Raw genomic sequence first — 12349 nt, forward strand, 5'->3', positions numbered from 1 at the left:
CATGATGAAATGGTTGCAGAGGCATTGTGGAAGTTCAGAAAATTAGAAACACAACTGAATGGGGTCATGGCAAAGGAGAGATCTGGACAGTGTTCTAAAAAAATTTGATGAAGTACAGAATATATTTGTATTCTCTTGCTCTGTTACCCTTGAACTGGTGACTATTGAAACATATCATTATTCTCATTAGGATCTTTGTTCTTTTTAATTTCCTAGTCTATCACATCTATTATGGTCACTTTCACATGATTTGGCCTTGGGACTGGCTATTTTACAGAACCACCAAATTTTAAAGTTAGAAGAGACCTTGGAATCTATTTAGTCCAACCCATACCAAAAGGAATATCTACTATAAGATGACCAGCAAGTGGCTGTATATCTTCTGCTTGAAGCTCTCCCATCAGGTCTTCCTATACAACCCATTCTAATTTTGGACAGCTCTAGTTGTTGGGAAATTTTTCCTGATACCATATTTACATTTACTTCTTTGTAACTTTTACCCACTGCTCCTATTTCTGGTTTTCTGGATTCATTTAGAATATGTTTAATTTCTCTTCCATGTAATAGTCCTTAATATATCTATAGACAATGGTCATATCCACACCTCTTTCGACCTCTCCACTCAATCTAAGTCTTCTCCTCTCTAGGCTAATGCTCTTCTCTTCTATTGGCCTGTTATTATGTTACATGTACTCAGAGCTGTAGTCACAGATGGAGTTGCCCCTTTCTGGGAACTCATTAGTTCCTTAGTCGTCTTAAAACTTTGGCGTCATAGAATTGAACATACTTCTGCAGACAGAGTCTGTCCAGGGGTGAATACAGAACTATTATTACCTCTTTATTCATAGAAAATGTGCTTCTCTATCACAGCCCAATATTGCATTAGTTTATTTGACTGCCAAATGTTATTGTTCATTCAAACCAAATGTAGTTCACTCAACTACTACAAACTACCAATTGCAGACAATAACAACTGTCTAACTCTGCCTTCCATATCCTCAACTTGAGGCGTTTTCTTTTGTACTCAGATGTAAGACTTTAAATATAGCTTTGTTGATTTTTTTCTTCTTCATCAGCTTTGTATTTTAGCCTATCTAGAGTTTTTTTTAGATCCTGTCTTTGAGTAGTTCTTTCCCTTAGCTTTGTGTCATCTGCTGTTTTAGTGAGTGTGCCAATTATGCATTTATCCAGATCACTGATACAATTTTTAAATAGCATAGGACCAAACACAGACATCTGGGGCACTAGAGAAGAGTAAGGGATGGGAAGACAGTAACCATTTATATGGAATCCATTGTTCCAATGTGTTGTGCTAAGCACTTTACAAATATCTCACTACACTGGTACTTCTGCCATGAGGAACTAAACTACTCTTTAAAATAAACATTCTACCCATTCCGAATCCCTTTAACTGTGTTACCATAGACTCCACAAGTCTCTATGTTTTCCACAAGAATAATATGATAAAATTTATCTTTTTTTCGCTACAATCTAGTTAAACTTTATCTGTCAGAGTTTTTGAACTGCTTTTGTGTCCATAGTCCTTTTGGCATCGTGATGGCACCTATGAACCTCTTCTCAGAATAATGTATTTAAATACATAAGATAAATAAAGTAGAATTACAAAGGAAACCAATTATGTTAAAATGCTGTTTTAAAATATTGTAAAAACAAATTCATAGATACCACATTAAAAATTCTGGTCCTTGGCATTAACTCTAATTTGTTAAGTTAATAGTTCTGTCAAAAAAGAGGAAATTTTAATTTGTATGCTTTATCTTGATTATGCTATTCTAGTCCAGAAACAGTAGAAATTAGATTTATTGCTATGTAATTTGTAGACTTTGTTCTTTAAAAACAAAACAACAAAAAAGGTGCTACATTTGCTCTTCTTCAGTTTTGTGCTACCTTTCCCAATTTCCCATGATTGTTCAGATATTGCTGATAGTGATATAGCAGTTACATCTGCTGCTTCTTTCATGAGCCAAGGAATATAGTTCATTTGGGCCAAATGATTTGAACTAAGCCAGGGCAACTAGATGTTCTTTCTCTTTATTTATCCTGGATTTCAATTCCCATAAAACATTTTTTTCATTGTCATTTATAACGTAAAAAAGTCATTCTTCTTGGTACTCAAGGCAGAAACAAAATAATAATTTTAGAAGCTCTGCCTTCTCTCTGTTGTCAGTTAACTGTCAAGTAGAAGTTCTATCATTTCTTAGATGTTTTTTCCACTTAATATAGTGAAAATACTCTATTTTGACCTTGGCTTCCCTTGATAGCCTGAGCTTATCCTGAACTTTATGATTCTTGATACTGTTTTAGTACTATTATATAGTATTCATCTTAACTGCCCTTCTTTTTATCTTTTATGCAAATCTTTTGAAAAAAATCTAAGTTTGTTGTGTATTTTTTGTGTTTTCTCTTCAGACAGCTTGTATGTTTTCTCCTTACTGGAAATTTCCCCCTTTAGAAATTTAATTCTTATGAGTTTCCTAGTTTACCCTATTCTAACCTTCTCATGAAGGATTTCATGCCTACCTTGCTTCTAAACTTTTTGAAATCTGTTTTCCTAAAATTGAGCAGACTACTCATGCTTCTCCTTCTTCATGAGAAACTTTAAAAGGTAGTTGTTTCTTCCACCAACTAATAATCTCCAACTTCAGCAACCTTAAGGGTTGGGAATCCATTAATCACATGGATGATTTTTTATTTATCTCTGCCTCTGCCAGAGTCTCCAGCCCTGTGCTTTTAAAATAGTAAACTTTTTTGAATGAATAAATGAACTCGGAATACTTGTATTTACCAATTTAGAAATAGTCCAAGTTGCAAAATAAGGTTTCTTGAATTCTTAATGTCCCAACATAAATTAATGAGGCTATTTAGCTTAAAGAAAAGCAGAGACTGAATAGACCTTAAAGAGTAAGCAGTTAGTAGTTCAACAAGAAAAACACTTGTCAATAGCGAACATTTTTTTGTTGAAAGTAAAGCTCTTATTTTGGGAAAGTTATTCATCCAAGGACCATGTTTTATAGAGCAATAAGGACATAATAAATAGGAAAAATAAACCCAAATTTGGCTTTATCTACTGAAGTCTTCAGAAGATTTTCATTTCAGTTGTTTGGACTTGTTAACCCTGTAAATATGTTCACATGACAATAGACATTACAATTACTTCATACTTCTGGCTGTAGTTCTACCATAGGGAATACTTCATCAAAATTGAATCGTGTTCTTGCTTTAAGAAAACATATATACAAACCCCCAAACTTGTAAAAGATAAATTAGTGCATGCTGATTTGCTTTATGTAAAAAAGGACTTCTCACTTCATAGTTTTTCCAGTAGCCAACTTCCCTATTGAAATGAAAATAAAATTTGATATTGTAACGACCATGCTAGCACCCAGAATACCTTAGAATCAGCTGTAGTCAGGAGAAGCTAAAGTCCTTATTCTTTATTCTTGGTCTTTAGGGGTAGAAGTGAAGGGGATGAAAGTAGGATCTCAGCAACCACCTTCTTCCTCCTCTACTGCCAAAGTGCCTCTGGCTAGTCTTATTCAACCCCCTAGTCCCTCCTATAATTCTCTGTATACACCAATCATGGAGCCAGCACAGAATAGTGGGAAGGGCCATTTTCCAAGCATATGCCCATAGAGTATTGTCCAATCAGTAGTTAGCCTCAAGTTCTGGGCTGTCCTGACCTCAGTTCATGGACTCAAGAGTTTCAGCCCTCTACACATGTAACTATTTGAAGACCCATCTGTTGTGTAAATCAAGGAACACCTATATTATAATCAGACTTTTTGTCAAACTTGAGTGATATATATATATATATATATATTTTTTTTTTTTTGATGAGGCAATTGGGGTTAAATGACTTGCCTAGAGTCACATAAGTAGGCAGTATTAAATGTCTGAGGCCAGATTTGAACTCAGGTGCTCCTGACTTCAAGACTTCTGTCTACTGCGCCACTTAACCAGCCCATCTTCTAATAGTTTTAATGGTTATAAATAGCTCTAAATGTTTCTCTGAAATTAGATGGGTCAGTGAAGGGTGGGAGTGAGGAACAGTTTGCAGAATAGTCTTTCTGATAGACCAGTTCCCAAATCCAGGCTGAATCAGAATATGTACTTACTGAAGGAATCCAAGGGAAGAGAATTGATTAATAGGGATATGTTAAGTTTATTGATCAGTCAACCAGAAGGTACTATTAAGTACCATCACCCAGTTACTAACCCAGACATTGAGGATTCAAATACAAAAGTGAAATATGTCTTGCTTTCAGGGATTATATTTTAGTGGGGTTAAGACAAGGTTAATGGGCAAAATGAGAGACTTGACCAAGTCAGGATGAAAAAACCATGAAATGATATGAAGAAAGCAAGAGATCATTATATGGAAACCTATGCCAAAAATTATAAGCAGGCTGAAGTATAGAAAAGCTTATAGTGAAACTAACTTAAAGGGGGGCATTTTGGTCAGAGTTAACTTTGTACCAAGTTTCAAGATGTGAAAAATGTTACAATTAAATTATGCTTTAAATTATTTTAGACTTGCAGCTGCCAGAAGAAGTAGAAGTTGATGAAGGACAGCTTGAAGAAGCAAAATTGCAGAGGAAATGGCAAAGGATTATGGGCCTTAATTATGAAATAGTGGTATGTTAACCTTTATGTTTTCTTGATAGTATTTTTGAGTAATCTGATGAATTGGCAGTAGAGTTATTATTTTAATAGAGATTAGATATTCTAATTCCACATAAGGAAATGCAAAGGCTAAAGAATTATTCAAGCAATATGGACTTTTTTTTAATATTAACAACAAAAATCCATTATTGTCTTTTGTAATTTGGTCCCAGTCCAATGGTAAATATCTGGCCTTTGGGGAAGACTAAAATTTTTAGTGCTGATCTGGGCTCATGAGTCAATTTTTTTAAAAAGTTGATTAAAAACAAGCAAGTTTTTAAATGGGGAAGAGAAAATAAGATGCAGTGAATTCTTTTGAAGTTGAAGTTTCCAAATTAACATAATTGATCAACTTTCCAAACTTTGATGAGTACAAAGGGTACGTTCCAACAATAAATGGTTAGAACCATGAATCACTTTTTCTTACTCTTTCTATGCCCTAATGACGCGAGACTTTTAAATTTGTTTTTGCATAACTGTGAGGTCCTCAATATTTGGCAAGAATAATCAGGTATAGGGGTAGATGATAGTCTTGATATGACTTGAGTTCTTATGGATTCAAGAGAGAAAATGGATCATAATGGCAAGCACAATTCTAATTATAAGACACATAATTTCAAAACACTTTCAGGATCTTTTTCTATAGACTTCCATATTATTTTTAAAAGCCTTAATAAAGTAATGGATGCAGGGGAAATAAAATTGAATTTGGAGTCAACAGATATAAATTCTTATTTGGTGCAAACTTGTTCAGTCCACTTGCCTTCTTGAGTTTCATTTCCCTCATCTGTAAAATAAAGTTATTGGACTTATTGATCTCTAAGGTTTATTCATATTTTAGAGTCTTTGCCTTCATAAGCAGTGCTTTAATTTCTGATTATGCGTCACTAGGGAAAAAATAAAAGAAAAAAATTGCATTAGCTTTTGTTAATTAAAAATATATATCTTTGGCAAGAAGGGAATCTCTCTGTAATACTGAATGGTTGCTGTGAATTGAGCTGTTCCCTAGATAATTTCAGAAACTTATGGAAAAGTTATGCTTGAGTACTCTTGACTGCCACTGAGATTGAAAGTTGAAACTAAGAAATTTATAGACATAAGTGGTCTTTCCAAAAGGAACATAACATTTTCTGCAGGATACTGATGATGCTGTCTGTTTATAAGTCTATCTATAGGTCTTCTCTTCTCTTCTTTTTTCTTCTCTTCTCTTCTCTTCTTTTCTCTTCCCTTCTCCTTCGCTCTCTCTCCTCTTCTCTCTCTCTCTTCTCTTCTCCTTCTCTCTCTCTTTCCCTTTCTCTCTCTTCCACATTCTCTCTCTTCCCTTCTCTCTCTCCATTTCTCTCTTTTCCTCCTTTCTTCCTTTCTTCCTTCGAATTTTTACATATACAAACATATCTATGTATGTGCATATATAGTGTATAATTGTATATAATTAATTCATTTAATCAGCAGTTAAATAAATTTTAGTTGATGGCTTTTGCTTTTATATCACAGTTATTTATAATGGAAATAAATAAATCAAATATGTGTATACACACACACACACACACACACACACACACATCATTGTTTTCTTTTTTGTAGGTTGCCCACATGAACAAGTTCAGTGAAAGCAGTGGATTGGGAATAAGCTTGGAAGCAACTGTAGGACATCACTTCATTAGATCTGTTCTACCTGAAGGGCCTGTTGGACACAGTGGGAAACTCTTCAGTGGAGATGAGTTACTGGAAGTAAGATATTGTTTCTCTTTTATTCCTTTAAGTAAGTTTCTGAAAAAAAAAAGACAATTCTTTTTCATGTGTGTGTTGAACAGAGTAATAATAATCATAATCAGTATTTATGTTGTAATTTTCAGAATGTTATGCCAATAGCATTTCATTTGTTTCTTACAATAGTCCTGTGAAGTAGGTGAGATACGTCCATCCATTTTATAACTTAGGGAAGATACTGAGAGAAGTTAAGTGATTTGATCATATTGTATATGCTTGGTCTGAAACAGATTTGAACTGAAGTTTTCCTTGAGTGAAGTGTTCTATCCATTGAACCACTTAAATATCTCCAGGGTAACTTTTGGAGTTTCTTTCACTTCTGAAATTTTTAAAATTTATCATTGTTTAAGACTTAGAGTAATAGTTTGAATGGCACATTCAGGACTAAAGTATAAAAACCCTAAACTCTCAAAAAAAAAATCTGGACCATGTATATACTCATTTTCTGAGCTAAATACCAACATTTCATGTTTAAGAAAAACTTCTACCCTTATTGTCATTCCCCTTTTCATCTACCTCTCAATGTTCACCTCTCTTCTAATAGATATAATTTAATTAGGGGAATATCTATATAGTTTCTTTACTATTTATTATATATTTGATCTTGGGTAAATCATTTTAGCTCTCTGAGCCTCAGTTTCCATATATGTACATTGAGGGGACTGAACCATATGATATATATATATTTTTTTTGGACTGAAGTCTTATGATAATGTCTGTGTTCCTCATTTTGGTTCTGAAATTCTTAATCTGGAAGGAAAAAAAATGTGAATAAAAAGGAGGCAGCTTTTTCTTTGATTTTTTTATTCTGTGATGACAGATTAGCTCTCAGAAGTTTAAATCAAACCAAAGAATGTTGTGACATTCTTTTATATGTGAGATTGTATTAGACTTGCAGTATATCAATCTTGATAAAAGTAATCTAAGCTCCAGCTGAAAGGGGGGAAACAGTTGTGGGCAATTTGTAATCATCATAGATCTTGAATAAATGTGATATCATTTATGGATGTGTTGAATATAAAATGAAAAGAAGGCTAATGCTTAATTTGTAAAATAATATACTTTATTTGATATTAAAATATCTTTTTTCCTTCCCTCTTTTCCTCTCTCGAACAGGTGAATGGAATAACTTTACTTGGTGAAAATCACAAGGATGTGGTGAATATTTTAAAAGAGCTTCCTATACAAGTGACAATGGTTTGCTGTCGTCAACTTGCTTTACCTGTTAACCAAGATGAGTTGGACAGGTTGAATCTTTCTGATATTCATTTAACAGAAAAGGTACTTTGCTCTTTTCTAACAGGAGATGATACATTTTAGTACTTACCCTATTGAGATTGTATAGAAAATTTTGAAAAGTGTTTCAGCATAAGAGGGAAACTCAGAACACTGGCTCTGAGAACTATGTACTAATATTGAAGTCGCATTACATATTTTGAAAGTCAAAAGATCAGTTTGCTACCTTTAGTTGACTAAGCTCTGGCATGTACCTGTATTAGCATGGAGAAGCCAGTTAACCTCTCCAACCCTCATTAGTAAAGGAGGGGGTTTGACTAGACAGTTGTTAAAGTCCTATTCACCTTTCCAACTGTGATTCTGTACCTGTAAACTGCAATGCTTACACTTGAGGCCAATTCTTTTTACAGTCTCTATGGAAGAATATAGACAAGAATTACATAGGATTACTATGAATGAATATTTTGCTTTTTTAACCAAAGCAAGGAATTAACCCATTTCAAGGGGATCATAGATCCACTGAAGTATTAAAATATTGAACTCATATTATTAAATCAAAAACCATTATTTTACTGTGTATTTGGTAAAAATAATGCTCCAAATTACAAAATAGCATATAAAATATTTTCTACATACTTTGTTTATATATCAATCTAGTTTCTATTGAATTATTTCATACTTGTGCTTTAAAATATCACAGAATTATTTATATTGTTAATACTTGATTGCTTAGACTTCATCAATCCCAAACTGATTAATTAACTGATTCAATAGTGATTTTTTTTTTCCTTTAGGTATTTTTTATCTCAATGGTCTTAGATTTTCCCTTTTCCTGTGGGTACACTATATCTCTTGATCTTGGGTTTCAGAAATAAGAGCTCTCTGTTCTTTTCTTCAGCCTCATGTAGATCTCGGTGAATTCATTGGCTCATCAGAGACAGAGGATACTGCTTTCGACATGAATGATGTGGGTCAGAATACGGAAGAGATGCAAGGATCATCATTGGCAATGTGGGAAACCAACATTCAGCATATTGAGCTGGAAAAGGGGAGCGTAGGACTTGGTTTTAGCATATTAGACTATCAGGTAACATACTCATTTCAACAGAATCAATCTGCTTTTTTTTTTGAAGGTAATTTTCAGGATCAAGTTATACCTTTGAGACCCAAGAGAAGCTAAATGTATATGTTATTTTGTATGTACTATAGACAGCAGCATATTTAAGTTTTCTTTTTGTGTATTTTTGAAAATAGTAGTTGTATTATTGTTCACTTGTAGTATTGTTTTCTAAAGGAATTTCTCTTAATAGGAGAGAGAATACATTGATATAGTAAGTATTTATTTTATGATTTAATTCTTTTATGATAAAATAAAGGCAGAATATGGTTTGTATTTACAAGAATTTCAGAAATTAAATTTATTCTTTTAACATGTATTTTGTAGAATGCATTTAAATGATTTTATATAAAATGTTGTTATGTATTCTAGTCTGTGTTCATACTTGAAAAGTGAAATATTAACCTATTAATTAGTATTTCTTCTACATGAGTGATGTTTGACATTTGATATAACATCTATGTATCAATATCCACATAAATACATTTATTAAAGTATTTATTTTATAAATTTGAGTAATCTACAACTGTACTTTAAGATGGCTGAATATCATATGAACCATTTCTTATATTCTGCAATTAAATTTCCTGAATGGAAAGTCTATCTGATAGACTGCAACTGTAGCTTGTCATTAATTAATGCCAAACAACAGAGTCAGCTTAGATGACACCATAAAGTCATATAAGATGCTAGTTCCCTCAGTAATGCCTACTTTCTAAATCCTGCTTCTTGCAATAACAATGTACCCTTATTACATTAGTAGTTATTATTTTATGGTTCTTTTTTACATTTATTTTTTAGCTTTAGATATGCAAGCACTTTTACAAACAAAATAAAATTATTATTTATACTTGATAATTGTGGTGATGGTTTTAAAGTACTATCACAGGCAAAATAGATTTTATGATGTAGCATGTGGCATAGTGTTCCTGAGTCTAAGAACAGGGAGAAAGCCCTTTATCCATTCTCAGATCCAGAAATCACTGAAGCTGTGTATGTGTGGCAGTGTGTTTCAGCTTGAGCATCTAAGGAATATTTTCAAGGTGCCATAAGTTTTACTTAGTCCTCAAAGACATCTTAGCCTCATAGTCATTTTCTGGGATGAAGAGAAGCAAAACAGATAATTTTGCCTCTATTTCCCATAGATGAGCACTCATTTTTAGCCATACTCAAAAGTTGTATGTATGTTTTGTGTACATTAGATCATTTGCTTTGCTAATTATAATAGAAGTTAAAGTTAAAGTTTATCCTCTTTGGAACAAGAAATGTGCCACTTCTGTGATTCACAGATATCCCATAGACCAAATATAACTGGATTTCATTTTACCTTCCCTTTTGATCCCTGTGTATTTTCCTCCTTTATTACTGACCTTAGGCCTTCTTTGACCCAGCTATTCCTATTACATCTAATTGGGCATATTTAATTTATTCCCTACTTGAAACTACCAGACCTTTCTGCTCTTACTTTGCTAATCCATCCCTGATCAATTAACTCTGAATTCCATCATGTTTTCTGTGATGCATGGTTTCTTTCCTGAATTTGACAGTGCAGAACCATGAGGCACAATTTAGGAAAGGTTGCAGCCTAAGGGTATTTTAGGTACATTGTTTTTAACTGTGCTATTTTATATAAAAATATGTTCATGTTTCTTTGGTCTAAGACAAATGTTACAGTGTAGTTTTGCTGCTCATACTTATTTGTTGTAAACACTTTTCTTCTGCTATGTGCAAGGCAAGATAGTTTAGTGGATAGAGTGCTGAACTTGAATTCTGAAATACCTGGCTTCATATTTTTGCCTCAGATATTTAGTTTGCTTTTTGACCACTGACAAGTCACTTTATTAATGAATATATGGTGCAAGCAATTCCCCAAATCTTATATAATTAGTCCATAAGCATTTATTAAATGCCAACTATGTGCTAAGTGTTGTATGTAAAAACATACAAAAAACTGCATTCAAGGATCCCACATTCTAATAGACAAGCAACAAGCAATATATATATATATATATAAATGTATATGTATATGTATAATATATATATATATATATATATATATATAATATATGTATGTAAAGTATTAAAGTATAAAAGGAAGGTAGTCTCATAGAAAAGATAGTAACAGTAAAGAGGACTAGAAAGGCCTCAAAAATAAGATGTGGTTTGATCAGAGTCCAGAAGAAAGCCAGATAAATCAGGAGCAGATAAGGAAGTTGCATTCTGTCAATTGGGCAACCAGGTAGCATACTGGATCTAGCATTGATTTTGGGATTCAGGAAGACCTGAATTCTAATTCTGCTTCTGATTTCAGTGATTTTTGTGATCCTTGGTAATTCACTTACCCTTATTAGATCTCTGTCTCTTCATCTGTAAAGTAACAAAATTGGATATAATAATCTCCAAGGTCCATTCATTTCTAAATGTATGATTTCACGAGGTCATTTCCTATTTGGGAGGAAATCATAAATCCTTTGAGTTAACAGATAAATATAAAGGATAAGACCTAGAAAGAACTATGAACAATTTGCAACACAGTTATGATAACTTTATTCCAAATAGTAAAGATCATGTTAATGAATGTTTTTTTAAAAACTTAAAGAGAAATCCTTGAAATAATTATGTAGCCATTATTCCTAAAATTAGGGGTTTTTCTAAATAAACTTTTCTTTCCCTGCCTCACTGTTTTTTGCTCTTTTTACATAAGGATCCAGTTGACCCTGCTCGTACAGTCATTGTAATACGCTCATTAGTACCTGGTGGTGTTGCTGAAGAAGATGGAAGACTTCTTCCAGGGGACCGGCTTATGTTTGTCAATGATGTTAACTTGGAAAATGGAAGTCTTGAAGAAGCAGTACAAGCTCTGAAAGGAGCACCCTCAGGAATCGTGAGAATTGGAGTTACTAAACCCCTACCTGTAAGAATTTTGGTTATATTGATTTTGATATCATTTTTCCAGTGAAAATGTTGATAATATCTTAAAGAATGAAAACTTATCTTTTGTGTATACTAATTTATACAATAATTTCCATCAATAGCAGAAAAAACCCAAACACTAACCGTGCGTGACTATTTTATATGTATATATTTTCTAATGAGAGATAGTAATAGAATCCCATAAGTAAACCTTTTTGACTAATGATTAGTTTTACAAATGAATGTTAGGGATCAATGAAATAATGAATGTTTAAATTAGTGAAAGGAAGAGAACTGGATAATTTAAAGAATTATTTTATAAGGTGTAAAGTTGTCTAGCAAGATGAATTTGAAACTTTAAATTTTACTTTTGTTGAAAAATAAGCAATATTAAATGTTGTATTTGCTTAAAGTGAGGTAACCTGGAAAGTATTTTACATGTAAGATGAAAGACAATACTCATATAGAAACAATTTATATACAAAAGTACTTAATAGAAGATAGAAACTACATTTGTGATGATTGTATTGATATAGGGAAATCCCAGAAGATGGAACTCTTTCTTCTAATGCATATTGGCACCTTCTTTGCAATCTAGAGTGTTGGGAGTGTAGTTTAGCGTTCTGAGGG

General features: G+C 32.8%; 1 protein-coding gene across 1 annotated transcript in view; it reads left to right on the plus strand.

The window, feature by feature from the left end:
- MPDZ (multiple PDZ domain crumbs cell polarity complex component) overlaps positions 1-12349 on the plus strand; it is a 215033-nt gene that overhangs the window by 83626 nt on the left and 119058 nt on the right. The window contains exons 13-17 of the mRNA XM_051970827.1: positions 4553-4656; positions 6268-6414; positions 7570-7734; positions 8588-8776; positions 11511-11720. Coding sequence (XP_051826787.1) covers positions 4553-4656; positions 6268-6414; positions 7570-7734; positions 8588-8776; positions 11511-11720 — 815 coding nt within the window. The remainder of the gene's footprint in view (positions 1-4552; positions 4657-6267; positions 6415-7569; positions 7735-8587; positions 8777-11510; positions 11721-12349) is intronic.

This window comes from Antechinus flavipes, chromosome 1, assembly GCF_016432865.1.
Source record: "Antechinus flavipes isolate AdamAnt ecotype Samford, QLD, Australia chromosome 1, AdamAnt_v2, whole genome shotgun sequence".
NCBI classification, from domain to species: domain Eukaryota; kingdom Metazoa; phylum Chordata; class Mammalia; order Dasyuromorphia; family Dasyuridae; genus Antechinus; species Antechinus flavipes.